This window comes from Sylvia atricapilla, chromosome 3, assembly GCF_009819655.1.
Source record: "Sylvia atricapilla isolate bSylAtr1 chromosome 3, bSylAtr1.pri, whole genome shotgun sequence".
NCBI classification, from domain to species: domain Eukaryota; kingdom Metazoa; phylum Chordata; class Aves; order Passeriformes; family Sylviidae; genus Sylvia; species Sylvia atricapilla.
In genome coordinates this window covers 80,366,043-80,389,382 of record NC_089142.1, presented here as the reverse complement: position 1 = coordinate 80,389,382, position 23,340 = coordinate 80,366,043, and the positions used below count along the sequence as shown (strand labels likewise).

General features: G+C 39.7%; 1 protein-coding gene across 2 annotated transcripts in view; it reads right to left on the bottom strand.

Moving 5' to 3' along the window:
* AHCTF1 (AT-hook containing transcription factor 1) overlaps positions 1 to 23,340 on the bottom strand; it is a 43,846-nt gene that overhangs the window by 8,688 nt on the left and 11,818 nt on the right. For both annotated transcript variants that reach the window (XM_066315953.1, XM_066315954.1), the window contains exons 6-31: positions 22,731 to 22,847; positions 21,929 to 22,013; positions 17,391 to 17,541; positions 16,547 to 16,679; positions 16,280 to 16,461; positions 15,751 to 15,812; positions 14,794 to 14,922; positions 12,625 to 12,715; positions 12,449 to 12,538; positions 12,121 to 12,261; positions 11,355 to 11,459; positions 11,138 to 11,231; positions 10,714 to 10,837; positions 10,556 to 10,612; positions 9,265 to 9,411; positions 8,302 to 8,489; positions 7,981 to 8,125; positions 7,752 to 7,883; positions 7,052 to 7,199; positions 6,811 to 6,961; positions 6,157 to 6,264; positions 5,474 to 5,672; positions 4,382 to 4,576; positions 2,786 to 3,212; positions 2,173 to 2,272; positions 1,151 to 1,257 (exon numbers count right to left, since the gene is read on the bottom strand). In XM_066315953.1, coding sequence (XP_066172050.1) covers positions 1,151 to 1,257; positions 2,173 to 2,272; positions 2,786 to 3,212; positions 4,382 to 4,576; positions 5,474 to 5,672; positions 6,157 to 6,264; positions 6,811 to 6,961; positions 7,052 to 7,199; positions 7,752 to 7,883; positions 7,981 to 8,125; positions 8,302 to 8,489; positions 9,265 to 9,411; positions 10,556 to 10,612; positions 10,714 to 10,837; positions 11,138 to 11,231; positions 11,355 to 11,459; positions 12,121 to 12,261; positions 12,449 to 12,538; positions 12,625 to 12,715; positions 14,794 to 14,922; positions 15,751 to 15,812; positions 16,280 to 16,461; positions 16,547 to 16,679; positions 17,391 to 17,541; positions 21,929 to 22,013; positions 22,731 to 22,847 — 3,608 coding nt within the window. The remainder of the gene's footprint in view (positions 1 to 1,150; positions 1,258 to 2,172; positions 2,273 to 2,785; positions 3,213 to 4,381; positions 4,577 to 5,473; positions 5,673 to 6,156; positions 6,265 to 6,810; positions 6,962 to 7,051; positions 7,200 to 7,751; positions 7,884 to 7,980; positions 8,126 to 8,301; positions 8,490 to 9,264; positions 9,412 to 10,555; positions 10,613 to 10,713; positions 10,838 to 11,137; positions 11,232 to 11,354; positions 11,460 to 12,120; positions 12,262 to 12,448; positions 12,539 to 12,624; positions 12,716 to 14,793; positions 14,923 to 15,750; positions 15,813 to 16,279; positions 16,462 to 16,546; positions 16,680 to 17,390; positions 17,542 to 21,928; positions 22,014 to 22,730; positions 22,848 to 23,340) is intronic.

Here is a 23,340-nt window from a genome sequence, read left to right as displayed (position 1 = left end):
CAAGAGCCAACAAAATGGTTCTCCATCCTACCACATATATGGGGCTTTCTCTAAAAGCGAGAAATATTGTGCTGGTTTTGGCTGGGACAGTTAATTTTCTCCATAGTAGCTGGTACTACTCTACTCTGGATTTGTACTGAAAGCAGTGTTGGTAACAGGGATGTTTTAGTTACTGCTGAACAGCACCTACACAGAGCCAAGGCCTTCCTGCTTCTCACACCATTCTAGCAATGAGTGGGCTGGGGGGGAACGAAGAGATGGGACGGCCAGGACAGCTGACCCCAACTGACATCCCATAAAATATGGCATCATGTTCAGCATAAAAAGCAGGTGAAAAAAGGAAGAAGCAGGAGACATTCCAAGTTATGGTGTTTGTCTTCCCATGACCCATCTCCCTGCTCTCCTGAAGATGGCTGAACACCTGCCTGACAACACGAAGTGGTGAATGAATTCCTTGTTTTGCCTGACTTGCATGCAAGACTTTTGCTTTCCCTATTGAGGTGTCTTTATCTCAACCCATGAGTTTTCTCACTTTTAGCTCTCTGATTATCTCCCCCATTTACAAAGGGAAAATGAGTGAGCAGCTGTGTGGGACTTATTGTCGACTGGATTTAAACTGTGACAACTACAAATCAGGTAAAGGATGCAGCCCCACATGACAGAAGGTGGAGAAAATCAGCTGTCAAGTCCATAGAGGGGAAAAAAAGAGGAAAACGTGGCTGGAAAAGGCACACTGGTACATAGTTGCTTCAGTCTGAATAATGAGAATGTATCATCTTTTAAAATAGTAAATCAAGCAGCAGATCCCACGGCAAACAAATTGGTAGTGATGTACAACATTAAAATAAATACTCAGATCCCACGGCAAACAAATTGGTAGTGATATACAACATTAAAATAAATACTGATCTCTCCTTATAATACTTTAAGTCCTACCAGCATCTCAGTCAAGATGCTGATCAAGAACTATAAGATCCACTATGCACTTTCTACAAGAAATTTCTTTAAGAAGGATGTTCTCTCCAGTTTAATGGAAGTTAGCAGTAACATGCTACTACTATTTCAATCTGAGACGCCTACAGTGGTATGGCAAACGACACATTTCATTTGAGGAGCTCCTCTACCCTGACACAGAACATTTCCAACATACATTCACTGTCTGCCTCCGGGGGTTCAGCAAGCTGTGGATTTGTTGCAACCAGTATGGCTTTTTCCTCTGATGAAGAGGTCATTTCAGACTCCTGGTAGGTTGTTTCGCTTCATGAAAAGGAGAAGAGAAATTCATCATAAAGACTGAAAACAAACCTTTAAGAACTTTACAAGTTACTTTCTCACTGCAAAATCTTCAAGTTTCAAACCACAAAAAATATAAGAAAAATCAGAAATTCCTCTATCAACATATTCAACTTGTGACTCAATTTGTAATTCATTTTGTAACTCATTTTATGCAATGAATTAAGTACTTAATATTCTTTCCAGCTATCCAATACTAGATAGTAACATAAAAGAGGTGTATTACAGAATAATATATTATTTGTCTTCTGTAGAAAGAGGACAACTACAATAACAGATTCAGAACCAACTGAACCGAAGTCTGTACAGGTGAAAGTCACCACTTGAAATTAAAGGGTCTCTCACTGCTGACATTCTGTATTTATCACTCAGCAGTTGTAGCTTTTAAAGTACCTGATGAGAAGATGGCTTCCCTTTGCATAAACAAATAGATGCTAATTGAACACACACAGAAAACGGAAATTAAATGTAAAAATACTGTCAGAAAGCATTCAAACTGCAAAATAAACCCACTGAAGTTACAGGAATCTCAGGATTCATTTTTAACTACACAATTTTCAGAAAAAACCCCAGGGCTTATGTTCACAGTATCTGCTTAGTAACTCTCACAAGGTCTGTATGGGACTACTGAATGAAGTCTTTATCATCATACTTTGGGGTCTGCAATGATTTGAGAAAAAAGGCTCAAATTGACAGCTAGTCAGTGTGCATTACGTTCATGCCAGATTACTTCTGGTCACAGACAGAATGGAATAGACAGACCCTTACATATAGGAACACAGGAAAGAACTAATCCCAGGTCAAAATCAGCTTTCAAACACATAAAAGCCAGCAGCTATGTTGTGTGAACCCAAAGATGTATCTACTTCATAAGCTCACCCTTCATTTCCAGCCCCAGAAGATGCAGCCTCAGCAGCTTTAAACACCAACTTATGCTCAGGAAGGGTATGATATTCAGCATTTGATTCTTCCACAAATCCTACAAAAATCAAGAGATGGATGACTTCCCTGTTGCACTCAATATCACTTCTTTTAAACTGCTCATATGAGTTTAAAATGATCCTTTATGTATTTCATCTAGGACAGGGACTTAACAAAATAATGCTACCAAGACTGCAAATGGACAGATGGCCTGTGTTCTTCTTTCCAGCAGAAGTCTGATGCATAACTTCAGTCAAACAATATAAAAACTCCTGCAAATTATAGAAGTACCCCTAAAACATAACCAGAAGCCAAAGTTTTAAGCATGTATCCCTTTCAAAACTCCCATACTGCTGCCTTTCAGCTGCAACTACACAAAAAATGTCAGCCAAGGAAAGTATACATTCGTAAGGTCCAGGATACTTTAAAAAAGACTTAAAACACAGAGAATTTTGAAAGCCTAGGGCACTTATGAAAACTCATCATTAATTGCTGCCCTTATCAGTAATGCCATCTTTTGAAAACACTTGAAAATTTCAGAAACTTAGGTTAGAAACAGGACAAAACACACCTGCTTCTTTTCTTCGTTCTGAAGGATCTGGTTGTTTCATCTGGAAAGGTTTATCCTCAACCATTTCACTGTCTTCCTCCTTCTCCAAATCCTGAATATCAAAAGTTTCTTCAGTGGAAGAATTAGCTGGTTTAGCAGCTATAAAGATGACATCATCTTCATAATCACCAGGTGATTTTGCATCATGATACTCCAAAGTAGTCTGGTCTGATCTGACAGAGAAGTTACTATTTTCCTTGCTGATATCCATCTTCTCCAAATCATCTCCAGGTACGCTTTCTGAAGACTCCTGCAATTCAGCACGATCATCCCCAGGGCTGCTCAGATTAAACAGAGTTGGTTTAGCTCTACTTTCAGACCAAGCATCCTCCAAGTCATGATGTTGCTCAGATGAGGCTCCAAACTGTGCTTCATCATCTCCTGTCACCTAAAAAACAAAAACAAAAAACCAGAACAGCAACATGAATCTGCTTATTGTCAAAGCAAAACAAAAAAAAAACCCAACAAATACTGACATTTCTAAGTTATACATCCCCTTAGTGAAGCAATGAAAAATTAATTCTCATTCTTTCACTGTCTTAGATTTAAGACTGAGTAAAAATTAATCACACTTTAGACTGCTTATTGAGTTTCCATGACATTGAACAATTAAGATTAAATCAGTCTTGCTCATAAGGTTATCAATCACAAGGCTCTTCAGTGGATTTACTGGTGTGTTTTCAGGAAGACACATTGCCTAATAAAATCCTAACTCAAGATTTCTCTATTTTATGCTTACCCTTTCAATACATATACACTACTAAAACATGTTGGTGTTCAACTATGCCTGTGGCATGGAACAAGTAAATTAATCTGGCCACAGTGTCACTATTAGTAAAAATTTCATATGGGAGAGAGCATATCTTGTTACAATTGAGTAACTCCTTGTAACATACACGAGCTACTCACACATGGGATAGCTGCACATGCCCCTGCTGTGCCCCTGATTTGGGTACATTATGGCGGCAACTGCCTGATGGGCTGAACCACAGATTCCAGCTACACAGCTGCAGGAGCAGATGGGATCACAGCTGGTCACATGGACCCACTGCATTTGAAAACTACATGGATGCTATCCCTGGTGCACGGCAAGAAGCAAACCCAAGAACTTTAGGGCTGGAAGAACAAAATACTACAGTTCTCTTCATCAGCAGTCTCATTTTACCATCATTTAAGTAAACACAACATTGCAAAAAGACATTGCAACAAGTTACTTTCCCAGATGTTCAATTTGCAAAATTTAACAACCCCAAACAAGGGGGTCCACATCTCTATTCCTTGTTTTCCTGCAACACTACTATTTGAAAAGTTGAAAGGTGAACTAACATTCTGAACAAACAGAGGTCCTAGAAACACCTGAATAAAATTTATTATGAATATGACCCCGCAAGAACATGATGTTACAGAATGTCTAGCATAACACAATCTTTGTTTAAACAAATTCTGCCATTCTGATTCATAATCCAGATTCTCAGTATAACGAGTTTTGGCAAACTTTTAAGTCTAAATTAAATCACAGCATTATCTGCAAAATTCACTAACTGCAGCCCAGCTTACCCCAACAGTCCACTTTGCATGTGAGCTCTCTTCCCTGAAAGATATTCTGGGTTCCTTTGCTCGCAGGGGAGGAGTAACCGATCGTCCTGGGGATGCAGAGGGAGTTGCTAGGGGTGTAGTGCGAAGGCTGGACCTGAGAATAGACTGAGGAGTAAACCCAGGAAAACCAGAAGAGGCGGCCAAAACTTTAGCCCTCTAGGAAAAAAAATAAAAACACTTAAATTAAGACCAGTTAAATCTTCAAAACAGAAGACTGTACTTAAATAACAAAAAATTAAATTAGCTTAAATTATCAACTAGGTTTATAGCAACTAGGTTTATAGAAAGTTTTGCCTATGCACTGTTCTTCCAAAAATACCAACATTTTAAGGAAAAAAATACATGCTTTTTATATTTATTTCCACTGGTTTGTCTTTGTAATGCAAACAAAATAGAAGTTATTTTTCAGAATTACTTCTTCAGGAAATAAGGATATAACGTCTTGATTTCTGCAAGGTTATCTCCTATCCCACTAATTTTTGCAATTCCTACACTGCTCTTATAAAAGGCACACAATTTCAGCTTTACTCGGCACAACAGTGTTGTTAGTCACTGCATCTGAAAACAATTCTGCAAAGCAACAGCCACAGATTGTTTTTTCCACTAATTAATCAGCTGCACACAGGAGGAAGTGACACTGCTGCAAAAATACATACACATCTTCATGTAGAAGCATTCAGCTGTTCTTATATTATTTTACAGTATTGAAAGGGTTCCCAAACAGGAGGATGAAGTTAATTCATTGGTATTGATGATACTTCATAAAAAGAAGGTAGAATACTGGAATTGCTCCAAACAATGAAAATAAATTTAGTTCACAAAGCTATGGGACAAGCTGCCCACTGCAATCAGCTGAGAACTAAAGTTTCCTGCTTAAAAATTTACTATTCCCAACATACTGCTTTCAAAAGGGCTGTGTATACAATAACCACACACATACTGAAAATTTCAATTCAACAGCATTTCTACTAAATATGTTGGTCATTTCACTTTAAACAAAGCTCACAAGCTTTTGGTTTGGTTGGCTGCTACCGACTTTTTTAAAATACAAACCTTGACCACAAGAGGAGTTTCCAGTAAATTCAACTCTGCTGCCCTTGGCAGACTCTTGAGGGAGCTGGAGCGATGTGTGGTTGATCTCAGGGGGCTGGAGGATGCCACACAAGAAGTAGAAGCCGGGCACAGGGACTGCTGGCTCTCATCCTGTGCCACAGAGCGGGAAGGAACAGGACGAACCACCAAATCCAGCAACCTGTTAAAATACACAACTGAGACTGGGAACATCAAGAAAGAAATGACAAACAGCATGCTGTGATCATCTCAGATGATGCAGAACAAAAACATTCTGTGAACAAGAAATACAGGTGAACCCTCACTGCTGGGGGTGATCTATCAGTCCCACGAACAAGTGGGAGGCACTTTGGGGCATTTTTTCCATTACTTCTTTACATTTCATACCTAGTTTCCTAAATCCCCATCTGTGACATAAGAATACCCCAATTTTAAGTGGCATAAGTGACCTAGCTCTAAGCAGTGGAGAAAACTCATCTACATTTCAATGCAGGGACCATTTCAAATTGTTCACCTAATTTTGTTGCTAACTTGACTTTTTCTCTGAGATACAAAACTAAATGCAACAGAATCCTTGGTAAACCAAAAAACCATATGCACATGCACATGTATACACATGATAAACACTACAATTTTGAAATATAAAGTTTGTAGATCTATTATACCTTGAACACTTTTGAGAAAGTTTTGTAAGAGGCGTCCCAAGAAATGCATCAGGCAACTCTGCACCAGGGAGAGGATGTGTACTGACTGCTGGCTCTGTAGTTCTAGGACTAGAAGGAAAACAAAAATGCAACTGATTTTCATTCCCTCAAAGTTCAGCAATACCAGAATTAAAGTTTATTTAACCACATCCCATGTAGGAAAATCACCTGACAATTTCGAGTCTCTTCTGCACTCTTTGTAATTCTGCTTATTTTTAAATAACCAAGCAGGAACTGGTAAAAAAGATTACTATGTGATCACACAAACAAGTCTATAAATTGGTACACCAACAGCTTCATGGCAGTGCCAAACAGTTTTGAGTTTCAGCTGTCTTAAACACTGTAAACACATTTGCCATAATGTAAATACAAGTACTTGTATAGAAAAATTATCATAGGAGAAAAACTCTCCAAACACTACTTATGGTAAATTGATTCTTACATGTTATATACTTTATGTGGAAAAAAGCAAAACAATGCTTTATTCATGTGCACCTTCCCACCAAAAAACTAACAAAAAATCAACCACTCACTCCCCCACCACTCACTCACACTCTCTCCACCTTCCTCTCCAAACACATAGCTCAAGACTAACTTTTATAAAAGGCTGCTTACCTGTCATATTGTGAGATATTTTTTTTCTGCTCATTCCCTAACCATACTTCTCCGATTTTGGACAACACTTTACTGATGAAAGTTGCTCTTGTATGCACATTTCCTGCATTAGCCTGCCTTGTTGCTGTTGATAATGGCTTTGGCCTTGGGACTGTAAAAGCAAGAGGGAAAAGTCTCAGCCTTGTGTAACCAAAGTGGTGGGCAGCTGCACATTGTGTTTCCCTCAATTCTCTAAAAGTACCTTCTCTTAAGACCGATGAAGGCAGACGGTACGGCTTGGCTCGCTCTACTGCCAGCTTCCTTTGAACTGTGGGAAGGATCTTGCCATATTGGTCTAACAGAGAATTTCTGGCAACTGCTCTCTCTCTCAAGCGAGGGTCACGATCATTCTGACAAAGGAAATGGGTAAAGCAAGAAGTTAACCGTTTACCAGAAGTTGCACAGAAGTTCACTGCACAGAACTATCACTGCTCTTTCTTACTAAGGCCTAAATTTGCTCTACAGACAAAGAACAACAAATCCACTGCACAGAGCCACAGCAAATTCCAAGCTCCACCCAGGAGCCCACATCAGTTTCACTTGGTAGTTTTGGATAAGTGCAAGGAAGACTAGTTAAAAAAACGAAAACGTAAAAACTCAAAAAACTCCAGAACTCACAACTAAAACCCGTAAGGCAAATTTTACCTGTGAAGCATCTAGACTGCTTTCAGGACATACAACATACTCTTCATTCCACAGAAACAAATAACACAAACCACAGAAAAAAGTAACAGAAACAACTTCCTTAACCTAAACCATATGTAACAGAGGGATCTGAGGATCTGCATGAAAGGCAAGCTACATATTTATTCCTCAGATGCAAACAAACTTTTTTAACTGGAGTCAACCACAGTCTGTAACATTTAATTCATAATTTCACACAGCAGGACAGCCACCCTTACCGTCAGACTGGCCTTCATGGACTGATTCAGCTGCAGTGCTGGGATGTAGTTGGCACGCTGCAAATGGTGGACTAAGAGGAATTCATGGTTCTGAACACCCGATTTGGTCTGCAAAAACTTCTCCAAACACTCCTGTGAGAAATAACGCATTTCAAACATCAATTACGATTCTGCCTCTTCTCTTGCCAAAGAGACAGTTAAGATTTTTCTGGTTTTTCTCCAAACTCACTTTTTCTGTGTCTGTGAAGGGCAGCTTCAGCAAATCCTCCATGAGCCCCATCTCCTGACAGATTTCATACATGTGCTTTAGCAGCTCTTCTACGTTTAACTTTGTGGTGTGTTGCTGCAACAGACCCCAAGCCTCCACCATGCACCTGCAGTTAAGGATTTGGACATGGAAAGCAATGGGAACACTGGAGCCAAAAAGATGCCCCACGGCGATGGCATATTCATTCAAAGATCAAAGGAAATGGAGGGGAGCCCCCTTTGGATCATCACTTCTCCACATTTCCCAGTATGTGAATGCCAAAACGGTGGGAGATTTCCTCACCTGTTGGACAACAAGACGGTGAGCAACAGCCGCACTTCGCTGCTGCTGGACATCGACGGCTTCATCATCTGCATGTACCTGAGGGCTCGCCTGTGCTCCCCCTGGCACATGAGCGACTGAATTATCCTCATGTGCTGCCATGACACAGTCTTGATTGTAGCTGGATGGAAGAGCAGGGCCAGGGAGTTCTGGACAGGTTGAGAGCAGCTGTATTATCACAGATACACAACACCCGAGCAACAAACACAGACAAAACTTTCTGCAGCAAGGCTGGACGTGGCTTAGACAAACTCAGATGTCTAACTAACAAAACATGTGATCCAGGACACTTCAGTAAAAATTCTTCAGCATTTGCAGGAAAAAAAAAATCAGCCATACAAAACAACATGGATGTCTTCAAAGGAACAATTCAGATTTTTCTAAGTTCACAAAACTCTCTGTACAGACATTGCATTTATCAAATACATTACTAGATAACTAATGGTATTAAAAAAATCGGTTGTATTGACACAGTGACAACATTCAGTATAAAGAAGAATAGCTATTAGATTGAAAAGTCACTTCTGCAGTCTTCTGTCTCAAATCTTCCTGCTACCATCACAGTTTCCATGCTTCAAGGGTCCAAAACACTCTTTTAGAAACAGTGCCCAACCAGCCTGCTGAAAACCTAACCACGGACAGCTTTGAAAATTCAAATATTAAGTGGATTACTCCTTTGTAATCAACTATACTCCTCTGCATTGTTAAAGATGATCAGTCCTTTGTTTTAATCAAATTCCTGTCCAAGTAGCTAAAGCAAAATTTCAAATCATAACTTCTTGCTGAAGATGTCAGAGCAGCATTACAAAAAAGCTTCTAATGCTTCAATAGTTCCTTATACGCAAGTACCAATTTTTTAAAATATTTTTATTTATTACATCTGTGCAGTACCATGTGTGTCCAACTCAACTGTTTCATACTTACTTCATAATCATTGTGATCTAGGAGCCAAAATCCTTGAATCAGTTTAACAAGACCCCAGGGGATGGCAAAGGCAGTTGGAAAGGAGTCGATTGAAGTTTCTGTTTTATTTGGAAAGGAATGCATGATATCCAGCAGCAAGTAAATTGTCTGAGAGTATATCATTAAGGTGAATAAATCACTAAGACCAAAAATTTATCACGTTATATTTGGTAAAACAATGAAATAGGAATATGAAAATGGCAGAAAGCAGAACACCCCAATGTATTGATCATGGCATTTTAAGCTATAACCACCTATTTTATCAATAATCAGGTTGTAATCACAAAAATGCATTCTGAATAGACTTGGAGAAAGAAACACTTGTGGATTTCTCTAAGGAAATCAGAAAGGCAAATATTTGGTATATACTCAGGCTTCTGCTTCCATCAGGAAAGCTACCAGTTGGACAATCAACATACTTGAACATCCAGTGCTTAACTATTAAAGAAAACAAGTTTTACAGCTGTTTTGTTTCTCTCATTTCCTGACTTCACAAAATAACACAAATTATGGTGCCCTTACAATGCAACTTAGCACTGACTGATTGAAACTGTGTTTAAAACTGCATGTGGATCCCTCACTGCAAGTGTCAGCTTCGCTTTCTGACATCCCATGTTAGGGACATGCCTGAGTAACACAGCTTGGGACTGCAACCATCCTTAACCCCTTACTCTCCAGGCTCCCTTTTCAGTACAGCCATCAAACAACCAAGGCAAGTCTGCATGTTACAGCAGTGTAAAAAATTAGGCTTCTGCCCAATGAATATTCTGTGTGCCTGCACTTCTCACACATAAAAAATCAAACACCAGCTGGGCTGAGAAACAAATGATTTCGGCAAAAATCTGCTACTGGAAAACCACTGTTAACAACCATTTCCTCTGAAACAGTACATTTTGGGGCACTATTCTAACAAGTAGTCATATGCTACAGAGAGTGGTGACATAAAAATTTGTAACTGTTAAATTTTGAGAAGAACTAAGGGAGGATTTTATCTTGAATACAACGTAGAGAACATGTTTTCTCCTAGGAGAAGAGACTTCCTAACAAAACTCTTAAAAAAAGAAGTCAGAAAAATTCCAATATAGAAAGAAATTAAGCAATGCTTCTGCTTAGGATTTAATTATCTTCTAAATGTGTTCACTCACACTGTTTGAGACATAAATTAAAATTGATGTTAACCACACAGGTGACAAACATGTAAGAACATTTATGCGAACACTGAAGGAGTAATAACAAAATCCAGAAAGGATACAATTGCATGTTTATCACTTTCTTCAATACTTTCTAGCAAATAGAGATCCAGCAGTGCCTGAAATGAAAGACAAAAAGCTTTTTTAATGCTCCTGTCTTTCAGAATATTGGCTTTAGGGGGCTGCTGCTGCTGAGGTTTTCAGGGAACAGAACACTCACATGTAAACTAACAGGTGGGTATTTCCCAGTGCCACCTTCATCTCTGCGCCACAACTTCTCCACTTGCTCTCCCAGCTGGGAAACCATTCCATCAATCATCAAGCAGTCAGAATCCCATTTTCCTCTGCAACAAAAGGGAGCAAGGGCTTGGACAGAGTAAAACACTCATTCCAGCCTCTCAGCATCACTGATTTCTCAGTCAGAGGAAGGATGGTCCTTAGGTCACAACGAACTTCTCAATTCAGGCATCCAAAGCACAAACCCAAGAGAAGAGTGGCAATGACCTTTTGGATTCCAGGTTTGCTTTCTTGCTGCGTTACAAGTAATGCCAAAGAAGGGCAGACAAAGGGTTTTAACTGCAAAAATAATCACTCTCACACAGTCTAACAGTGGCAGCTTTCTAGAGATTTCCTCTAAGTCTTACCTTGATAAACGCTCGAGTTTCTGTCGGTGACCTGTATAGTAGCTCTGGATCAGAGGGTAATTGTAGAAAGGTCTAGACAAATGCATGTGATCATCTACAGGTGACAAAGTAAAAGCAAGTTAAAGAAGTAAGACCCTGTTTTTTCAACTAAGACTTTGGACTAGACAGACAGAAATCACATGACCTCAAGAGTTTTGATACTACAGGTTCTGCTTACCTAAACCCTCAGGAAGGAGACTGGATCGACAGAACCAGATCACCACTTGTGCATACAAAGAAATGAGGCTGGTTACCACCTGCTTGTTGGTCAAGTCTGAAAAACCTGGAAAAAAGGCAAAACATGATTTGAATATTGCAATTCCTCTCCTTTTTACAGAACTCTCTTTACAGAACAAATAGAAAGTACAAACAAACACAGTAGAAGCCTGTCTTTGAGGTCATCCCTCTGGATCACTTCTGAATTTGAAGAAGAAAACACCATTTGCCCTCAGAACAAAACCCAATCACTACAAAGAAACAGAATTACTAAAGATTAAATGAAAAATAAAACCTGGGCTATTAAAATACTCAGGAAGAAGACATTTGTGTTTCCCACTTTAGCAAAAGAGATTATACTCCTCTTTTTCTCGCAATATGCCAACAACAATTTAAAAAATCAGAAGTCAAAAAATCTAATTGCAAGCTAACCACTAGAAACATTTCTCACCATTACCACTCTCAGCTGCTGTAACTGCCACCCAGCTCACTGCTCCATCAGGGTAGCCTCCCCTACCCAGCCTCATGAACTCCACAACAGGCTGCTCCCCTGAACTCAAGGTGTCTTAAATCAAACTCCCAACAGCTCACATTTAAACTTCTCCTTCCTGCTCAACCTGACTCTCTCCCAACCATCCAAAACAACAACAGCTCCTGTCTCCACACCTACAACTCAAGCATCCTTCCAAATCTTAACAGACCAAAGGCCCAGCAGTGCTTTCACCAACCTTTCTCAGTCAGCTCCCGGGCTTCTGTTAGAAAACAGTTCAGGACTGTGCTGAGGTTGCTCAGAAGCAGCTGGCAGTGCTGAAGGGACTGTAATGTCTGTGGGTCAATGAAGTTGCAGGAGCCGTCAAACAGTGGCACACCTTGTCAAGGACAGAGATTAAATCATCCGTCAGCACAGCAACTGCAGACTTCCAAAGGACACTTAACCAACCCCAGGAGACTTAAACAACCACTTCAAGAACCAGCAGCATACACTGGCAGATTACTGAGGAAGATCCTTTACTAGGAATGACTCGAGGGTTCAACAATGACTCCCCCAGTACTCACAGATTTGGTCCAGTTCATCTTTTGTACAGATCACTTTGTTCCACGTCCACTCAAGAACAAACCGTAAATTGACAGCAGAACTTGGCTGCTCTTTAAAAAGAGAAAACAAAAAACACATGAAGCCACAATTTCTAACCAAAACAGGCACAACGTAAAAACAATGCAAGCACCATTACCTTCACAAGTCCAGTGTTTAATGCAGCCTGTCAGAAGTTCTAAAGAGCCTGTCTGCACAGCAGCTGACAACACTGCTTCTAACTGCTCCTCCTGAAAGGAAAAGACGAAAGCAAATCACAACCTCACACAATTTTCCTGGAAGTGTTACCTTGATAAACAATGGAGTTTGTGTTGGTGACCCATATAGTAGCTCTGAATCAGATGGTACCTGAGCCATTGACAGAAGTGTTTGTTTCTAACTGGATACTCATTCAGACATTAGTTGCAATGCAACCAATTCCACATTCTTGATTCTTTCTTAATTCTAGCCACAGGCTGGACTGCTTCCTAGTTTGAGGAACACAGAAAAGTTTCCTCTCACATTTCAACTTCACACAGGCTAGCTCTCATCTCTATTTCTGTGCCTCGGGGTTTCCAACTTCATTTACTGAGTCTCAATTAACTCTTTTCACTAGCATCCTATGCTAATACCCATTATGCACTTTGGGCACACCCCTTTGCCATCAGGAACACATGAAGGGGACAGAGCAAACATGACTGTGTTTGCATGGAAACAGTGAAGCTGAGGCCATGCAGCTCGAGACCAGCAAGACATGAAGCAGCTCTGACAGCCAAAACACTAAGCTACAATTAGTTAAAGGACCATAAAGTAGTGAAACATTTCAGTTCTTGTAGGCTGAAATTTCAGCCTGTTCAAATACTGTATTCTAATGCCATGGCAGTCCTTGAGAGGGATAATGCACAGACATGCACAAACATGGGAAAGAATGTAGTTTATTCCAGCTGATGTTCAGACATTTCTTTCAGGTGAAATTATCCTGCATAGAATTTTTCTTTTTTTCTTCCCTCTACTTTTTTTAAAGAAATTTCAGACGTTTGCATTCTAAGTAAAATCATGACATTCAAGAGCGATTTCTACATATCAGAAGACATATGGGATATTTCCATCTTTTTCTGAAAATGCATTTAAGACATGGAAACACACCAAATGCTACTTAGGGTACCAAACAAAATTCCAAGCTACTTGATCCTGATTCTGAAATTTTTCTTTCTAGTATTTAAAAGCAATCTCTACTTAATGCAGTGTCTGAACAATATGGTCACAATTCAGCAAAGGTCATCATAAAATTTCTTGGTATCCCAAGTAATTTCACACCAGAGTTGACATCAGAAAATCCAACCAGAATGTAAGAGCCTATATCAGGCTTGCAAAAAAATGCATCCTATGGGCTGGGTCTGCTTATCAAATTTGTTTTAGCTACTACACTATGCAGAACTATTATTTTTCCTGATACATTTCCACAGTCTGTTGAAGAATCCCACAGACAGAAAGATGAAAGACTGCTCTCCCCTTCCTAGAGCCTGCTGCCCCACTCCATGATAACCATCCACCCCTTCAGCTTTGACTCTGCCTGGAGAAAGATGGGCTGTCCACCACAAAGGCTCCATCTTCCATGAAACTCTTCAGATGAGAGACAAAGTTTGCTGCACCAAAAGAGGAAAACCCGTGAGAGAGGGTGTGAAGCCACTGTGGTGACAGATGGGATGTAGCAGTGTTAAAAGATATAGGTGATGCAGGCGTTGCAGCAAGAGGGCAGTCTAAGAGGAGGAAATCAAGCTATCACAGCTCAAAGCAAAAGCTAGAGAGATAAAGATCAGTTTTAAGAGGGTGCAGAAAAGCCTACTGATGAAGAGAGAATGAGGGGAAGAGGATATGAAATTGTCAGATAGAGGGGACAGTTCTAACTGGTTAGCGCTTCCTTGGAAGCAAATAATGTCTAGTGCAGCAAGCTGGTGTTTGCAATAGTGCACATCTAAGAGAGGCACCTTCACCACCACCTACTCCACTGCACCCAAGGCTCTGAGACACTGAGGGCATGAAGAGGATGAAGGCTGTTCCCAGGGAAAGCTGCTTTCTGATGTACATACCCAGCAGTGACTGAACGTTTCTCCATGCAAACTGGGGCCTGGAACTTACAGATGGGTCACCAAAGACAGACCTCTCAGGGCTGCTCCCAGTCAGAAGACTGGATTTAGGAATATTAATACTTCCGCCTACTGTATCTCAAAACTCACCTGTCAGAGCAGCCTGCAATCAAAAATCATGGTCTTACAGCCTTCGGATAAGATGGATGTATTTCCTCCTGGATTCTTCAATGTACACTCACCTGACTCAGACTGGATGGCTGGACATCAACCAGTCTTGGAGACAGCAAGCCAGCTACAAGACACCGAGTGTAGCTGTCATGAATGGCTTCACTTATTAAAGGACCAGATTTCTTCAAAAACTTCAGGGTCTGAAACATCAATCAAAAAACACAGATTAAGACAGCACTCAGTCACTAAGGTTCTGTATGACTTAAGACTGTCAGAAAGCTGCATTAATAGCAGCAGGCTTCAGGTTAGCAATTTTGGTAAGCCTTGCTATGTAGAGTCTTAAAAACAACAGCACACTAACAGTTCCAGTTTCTAAAAAAACATCCAATAGGAGAAAAAAACCTTTCCAAGGCAGAAAGAAAGAAAGTATTTTCCAGTCTGTCAATACACAGGCGTTGTATTTCCCTAAACACTGACAGAAATTACATTCTAATACAAATACAAATCACTCTTGGAAAGACTCTATGCATTTTTTTGTGGAAGGTGATTTATATTGTTATATAGAGTGATGCGGAACTTAATTTGAAAGGGTTTGTCACAACCTGTGCAGTGGCTCAGAAGTGATAATTTGGCCAAGTCTTAGACAAAAAAACCCCATGCATTTCTTCTTAATCAGTTAAATCACTTTTCCCTTTCTCCATGCTGTCCTCCTTTCTCAAGTTCATCAACGGTCAAAACCCTAACTTCACACTATGCAGACAGTACAAAGCAAACACTTTCCCCAACTTCCACCACATTCCTCCTTCCTACTGCAGCAACGCTGCTTTCCCTTCAAGCCATTCAATCCCTGCTCATGCCTCCCTAAAACAGTACCATTTGCATGAAACTGGCAGGGTATGACTGCAGTCATGCATGTGGATGGGCACTGTGACCATAAAACGGTCTCTGACACTCAAAGCACTGCAAAAGAAAAGTTAGAAAAGGTTCATCTCTTGATAGCCTCAACAGAGATACAGTAAAAAAGTCACCTCCTTCTGGAAGCCGGTGCAAGTCATGTGAACGACTCCCGAGTTGAGCAAGCACGTCACATCTGCAGAAACAAGGAACCTTTGACTGACATTGTTACCTTATCACCAGCTGGTGCTTTTCAAATAGTGCTGACTGGAAAGACAAACCTCCAGCACCCCCTTCCTTCATCACACCACTTACACACTTTCCTTAAAATGAAGTTATTGTCTGTCTGTAGAAACTTAAGCTCGAGTGCTGCTACCCAGGTGCTGTGCTTTGGGCCTCAGCTCAAAGGCATTTCATTGCATGACCATCACCCCTTCCCAGGCGATCTTACACAAGCCCCCAAACCCAAAACTCTGCAGGTATGTTTCACAAGAGCAAGTACCTCGTCAGGATGAGGTAACCAGGTTAAGGTTTGAGAAGGTTTGTGGGGCATTTGTTTTGGTTTTGGGTGACAAGCAATGAACAAGAAAGAGAACCACTAAGTGGCACTTGACCTCCAATGAAGCTTGTCCCTATTCAAGTGAAAAGCAGTGAAATACCTACCAAAATTATAGGTGCTTGGATTAAAGAACTGTTCAGGTGGTGGATAAGAAGGAGGAACCCCTCGACTTAGACTACGCTCGTGTACCAGGATATCCAAAATGAGGTTTGGAGAAGTCATGCTTATTACAGGATCCAATGACCACAGTGCAAAATAGGGGCAATCATGAAGGAATTCTTCTGGCCTTAAAGAAAACAAGTGCATAAGCTCAACAGCAATTTTCAAATTAACCTTTGTAGGGATATTGTAAGCACTTAATTAAAACCTACCTGAGTGAGTCTGGCATTTGAGCGTGATACCAGCGATTGATGTCAAACACACCCAAATAAGTAGATGGTTTTCCCTGACCGTAAGTATTCACTTGCCAACTGAAGATTGATACACTGGTGTCAGGAGAGATTACTGTCAAAGACAAGACATTGTTTCTTATTGTAGAAAATATGAGATATCTGCTGGCTTTATATCATCATTTTCTGTTTTGGTTTAATTCTGTTATTTCACTCATTAAACACAACACTTTATTAAGAATGATAAAAACAACATATAGAGTAGCAAACGTCCATATGATAGGTTTTAGTCATAATGCCTTTTTTTCTTGTTCAAACTGTATCCATTCCAAACCAAATTGAATACACAATTATTAGCTCATCAAGTTGTTCATCCAAATCATGAAAAAAAGGTACCAAATAGATCTGGCTCCAGTACTGAGCCCTGGGGAACACCACTAGTGACCAGGTAGGTGATAAATGCAGCCAGAGGTTTGATCAGGAAAACAAAAATTCAGATAACATTCCTAAGCAATATAAATAGTGGTCTTACTGTTCAATGAAGACAAGTGGCAGGACAAACTGACTGACCAGCCTTATACAATGACCCCATACACTGCTCTAGCATCCCACCAATCATAAAATAAAAACCTATTTTTGGTTTTTATTTAGATGTTCAGAGATAAAGCCCCATGTAACTTTAGGAAACAATTTTTCTTTTTAAGCCCAACAAGGTCAGCTAGGTGAGTATTTAAAACTTTAAGACTGTGGGTAGAGAACAGCATTCATTGACTGGATTTCCAAAACATGCAGTTTAGAATAACCAAGCAGGGACATCAGAACAAACCTTCATTAACACCATCCTCTCTGTCGACATGGTTGCGAAATTTTTCTATGGTTTGACAGCTGAGTAATTTAGTGTTGCTGGTCTGCCCTCTCAAGGGAAAGATTCCACCAGTGAGGTCTAAACTGTACCTTTCATCACAGTATTCCAAACCCTGAGTGGGGAAAAAAGAAGGTAATTTTCCTTAGATCTACTAAGGAAGAATGAATCTAATATAACATGCATATTGTATTGTTTATTTCCAATGAACTTACTTCTGATAGCAAATAAAAACTACATCTGACATTCAAGAGAATTAAGTGTGAAATTTTAACAGATACTGGCTGAAAAGGCTTTGCACGTTTTCAAATATTAGCATTTCCATAGCAAAATGTTGTTCTGAATCATGCACAGGTCACGCTATTTTATTATGGAATTTTGGAAGTTACACAGATATACACAGTGTAGACAAGAAAAATCAAAACCATCCCTTTGAAAAACTAACACGAAGCCTAAGCAAAAGACCTCATCTTTACTGTAGGATAACTAATCACTAAAACCAATTTTAACAAAGATGACGTTCTGAACAAGAAGTTCACCATTCCAAAAGACAGTTCCACAAGATAAAGCACAAAAATTCCATAAATCTGTCCAGTATTAATTCTAATGACTAGAAATTTCAGCTTTCATTTATATATGAAGAGCCACTCCCACATAAATTCAATGCAGAGGTGAAGGAGAAATTAATACCAAATAGTTCCAAAGATAACTTCCTAACCAAAGCTACGTATTTTAAGTTTTCCATACTGGAGCAAGCAAATCTAAGTGAAGGGACTCTAGTGCACAGAGGATACTAAGCAATGATGTTCCAGACCAGTTAAACAGGACAGTTTTCTAAGGAGTTGCACTGGCCCGACTCTGATATGAATGTAGAGACTGTACACAAGCCTTGTGTAGAACAAAGGTAAGGATATGCTCCATGACCATGAACTGATCTGCAAGACACAGAAGCTGCTGAGGTGATCTAAAAGAGGTCTTTGAAAGTCTAATTTAAATGCATCTTTCAGTTTTCTTACTTACAAGGCAGATTTAAGCCAGCCTTGAAGGCAACAGAGACTCAAGTATGACAAGTGTTTGTAGAAACACAGTGTCACATGGTAAAAGTCAAAAGCTCCCTTTGTGACTTTTACCATGATATAAAGTCAAAGATGCATGGTTTCATAGCCTCAAGTTTTGATTCCTGAGATGAACAGCACTAATTTAAGTAGACAAGAGCTTTAAGCTCCTGTGACTTCTACTCAGTAAACAAGGAGCAGCAGGAGGTTAATTTCTCCTTGTTTACTCAAGCTTGGCCTGGCAAATGGGAACAACTCTTAAATTCTATGTCACTGAAGACTGACAAGAAGCTTGATTCAGACATGTAGGCAGAGAGCCATCATGTCATACTGACTAATTTGTGACAACAAGAAGTATTCTGACACTTAAGCTGGTGAGCACAGATCCTGTCGTGATGCATCCTTTGGGGAGGGATTAAGAATTGTTTTGGGAGGATTTTTTGGCAGTAGATGCTACCAGGTCTCAGCAAGAAACTATACAATTAAGTGGTTTATCTATAAGCCAGCTGAAGAACCTGCCTTCCCTCCTCAGAGGGTGCAGATGTTCAGTTCTCTTCAACAGCCTTGTAAGATTGGTTCCTGTTATAATCTTTCAACACGTGCCTATGAATGTACTACTGGCTGTATAGTCTGTAGAGGATTCAAAGTCTTACTTTAACTACACCACAGGTTTTCCAGGTCACAAACACAGTATTTTTAATCATTTTGAGTGCTTTTTTTAAAAAAAGAGTGTCAACTGGAATTTCTGGTAAATCCATTTTTAAAGACTGATGAAACATTTCAACCCTCTGAGGTATAAACTGACATTTGTAACATCTTGTTCAGAAAAGACAACCACAACAAGTAACTGCCAAACAGTTAAAGGTCTCACATTTTAACATTAAATAGTTCATATGGAAAAAAGTAGTAGCCACAAGAGAAATAGAGACAATTTCTTTTCCCCCAATGCAGCACACAGTAAAAGGTACTGTCTTTGCCACTGCTAAGATTGTTGCTAAAAAACAACTTTTAACCTGCCAAAGTGCTTAGAGCACTACAAGATGCAGGAGTAAACTGCAATCAAAGCCCTCAAAAATATCCAAACCAAACCAACAAACAAACCCGAAACCTGTGCCCATTTGCAGTGGTGAAAAGGGAATTTAATTATGACCAAATGAAATACCTTCATTGTCAAAAATGAAAACCCCTCACACCAAGATGTGACGACTGTCTTCCAAACAGAGAAATCTGTCAGGAACCCTTCAAGCTTAACACTGTTTGAAGGTTTATGTTGGAAACCTTAGGCTATTAGTGTCTTAAATCCCAGTGGATGTTGAGAAAGTACTGAGGTGTTCAAGGTGTTCTATAAACAAGGTGTTCTGTTCCTCTAGAGCACTATGTATTTTTGAAATTTAAAAACTGCACATGAAGATATGACATGCATATGACATGTTGAACCAGAAGAAGGTATTTCTGCTTCATCACCATGACAGATGATGTACTTTAAAGAAACGGTCCTTTCCTATAGACAAAAGAAAAAATAACAAAATTTAAACTCATTCCAAAAATCCAAAACATTAAGTCCTTGTAAAAAAAAGTCTTGGAACCACACTCCAAGCATTACCTCAGTTTCATTTTGTACTACTGAGAACATACCAGAGCAAGTGTCAAAGAGGAGGAAGTACCTGCTCTGAATTAAGATGACTTTCCGATCAAAAAGATCTTGGTAGAGTTTCGTGCATATTGCTGAATAGAATTAAACATTATACAGGTGCTTCCTGTCTCTGTTAAGATTATCTGAGACCTCTTCTATATTTTATCTATTCTATACTACAGCATCTCTGGAATCACTTCTAAAAATCTACAGAGACTTTTCTGATCAAATCATATTATATATTGCATGTACATCTTTTGTTGGCTTTAAGAGTAGGTTTCAGAGACAACCCATCCAGAACTTAAAAAAGAGTCATCTTTACTGAGTTTCAGAATCTACACTGAAGAGACTTTGTAGGTGTATTTGAAGTCAGGCTGAGAGAGTTTAAATAAAAAAACAAGATTATAAAAGAGTGATCAGAAACGTATAAAGAAATATATATGATCATAATCTAAGAAAGGGAGACAGAAGCTTTCTCAAACTCACAGTTTGGTAACACAAAGTTATTCAAAGTCTTGTCTTCTCTTCGCACACACCATTTATGTGATGTTTAAATTGAAGAGTAATTTAATTTGTAACAGCCATTTCCTCTTCAGGAATCAGACGTATAAGAGCTCTTTGCATATGAATCTAGCCAGAACATGTGACACTGAAGTATAAAATTGTATGGCTTCAGCATGGGCAGATTGTGTCTGACCAATCTGGTCATCATCTGTGACGGAGTGACTGAAACACTTGACAGAGGAAAACTGACTGCTGTCATCTACCTAGACTTCTACAAGGTCTTTGACCAATCCCTCATGACATCACTATCTCTAAATTGAAGACAAGCAGATTTGAAGGGTGGACTACTCAGTGGATAAGGAATTGGTTGGAAGGACCAAGCCAGAGAGTTGTGGAAAACAGCTCTATCACCAGGCATAGGCCGATGTTGAGTGGTGCCCCTCAGAAACCTGTGTGGGGAATGATGCCCTTCAATATCTTCATCAATGACGCAAACAGTGAGATCGGTGCACCTTAAGCAAATCTGCAGATGACACAAAGGTGAAAGGTGCAGCTGACAAAGCAACAGGCTGGGATTTCATCCAGAGGGATCTGGAGAAGCCTGAGAGGTGGGCCAATGGGTATCTCACGAAGGTGAGCAAGTCCAAGGGCAAGATGCTGCACCTGGAACAAGGCAATCCCAGACATGACTACAGTCTGGGAGAAGTGAGAGTAGCCCTGCCAAGAAGAACATGGGAGCTCTGGTGGATAAGCAATATGGACTCACAGCCCAGAAGTCCAACCTCATCCTGGAAGACCTCAGTGCAGCCTTCCAGCATGTAAAGGGAGCTTATAAAAAGAGGGAGACGGACATTTTGCAAGGGCAGATAGTGATAGGACAAAGGAGAAGGGGTTTTCAACTAAAACAGGAGACATTTAGATTAGATGCTAAGAAGAAATGTTTTAGTGTGGGACTGGTGAGGATCTGGATATCAGGCTGCCCCAGAGATGCTATCGATGTCCCATCCCTGAAAGTGCTCAAGGCCAGGGTGGATGGGACCCTGAGCAAACTGATCTAGTGGGTGGCATCCATACCCATGGCAGAGAATTGGAATTAGATGATATTTTAAGTCTTCTAACCAAAACCATTCTATGATTCTATGACTTGTTTTGAAAAGTATGGACAAAAGAATGCCTAAAAAGATTCATCAAAAGACTTTTTTCTTGAGTCTCGCTGATCTTTCATGGTAAATATTAATCTGGTCAACTTAATTGATCCTTACTTAGACAAAATTACTGTTTTCATCTTCCCACATACAAGCTTGTCTTACCTCGTACATGACTTGTCCTGATGCCAGACGTTTCCTGTCACCAAATGCTAACTGCAACAGATGTAAACTCACAACATCACCTTCACTGAAAAAGGTATAAATGAGGAGATTTGATTATAAAGCTGCCTTACAATCCTCATTATTATTTTATTAGATCTAGGCTGAAACTAACTTAAGAGCATGCTCTTGCTGAAAAGAAAAACACTGCTTCCCAAAACATGGTAATTGGTCCCATTTAGCCACTAAACAGAAAAGAGGAAATTTTGACATGAACAACTTCAGGGGCAAATGTTAACTATAGCATTGGAAAGCTTTAATATACAACATGGAGAAAAAAATTGCCGAATTGCTGGTAATAGCTCACAACAGTAAAGCATTCTCCATGAAAATTGCTTTTAAGTCAAACTTAAGAAGACTGCCACTCTACAAACAGCTGGGCTGATTAAGTAGCTTGCTGATGATGTTCACTGTTCTGCATCTGCAGCCTAAACCACTTTAAATGGTACTGAATATCATGGTGGGAATACCAAACAAATCTTGAAGCAGTCATCAAGAAACAAGGGAAACCATTTGAGACTGCAAGCACAAAAATATAGCCAGTTTCCTTTGCCTTCTTTCACAAGGTTGGAAAGAGTCAATCCCTCTTTGCAAGTGTAAAATCCTGAAAAAACTGCACTGTAAGCTTAGCTTAACACTTTTCATCTCCTCTACAGTTAAATAAACAAAATGAATACACAGATATCAATTGAGTGTGAACAAACATTTTAAAAAGATCAGTGACTTATGGCAAGATTTTATTCACCTTTGTTGTGTAGACTGAACAGCCCACAAGTAGCAACAATTGCGGGGATCATTCTCAGGCTCTTGAAAAGTAACTGCATAGACAGGAATCCTTCCTCCTTCAAGCTGGGAGTGGTGCCTACAGGTTTAAAAGAAAATATTATTACAGAAAAAAAGGAGAGCCTGCTGACTCTGCTGGCTGTTTGAACAAGGGTAGAAGCATCTTCTGGGAAAAAAGCAGATTGCTTGCTCATCCTCAAAGTACAGGTCTTCCATCTAAAACAACTAATGACTGACAAGCCACTAGATCTTAAGTATTTGTCTTCCCAACTTCTGAACTTCAGATGCACCTTCACAATATTTTCTTGGCATCTAATTATGCGTCCACTGTCCATTTACGCATCCATAACACATAGATACTTTCTGGTGAGAAACTGTGGATTTCCTTAACACCAATCTGAAAGCAGTCATGTATTTCAAGTGGCAGATTTCAAATCACCTCTAAATTCCACTATTGCTTATAAATTTATGTATCCCTTACACTGATCTCCAAGTCTTCAAAACAAACTTTCATTCATATATGCATTTTTATCCAGATATGAGTCAATTTCCATCAAGGCTGAAATGTACGA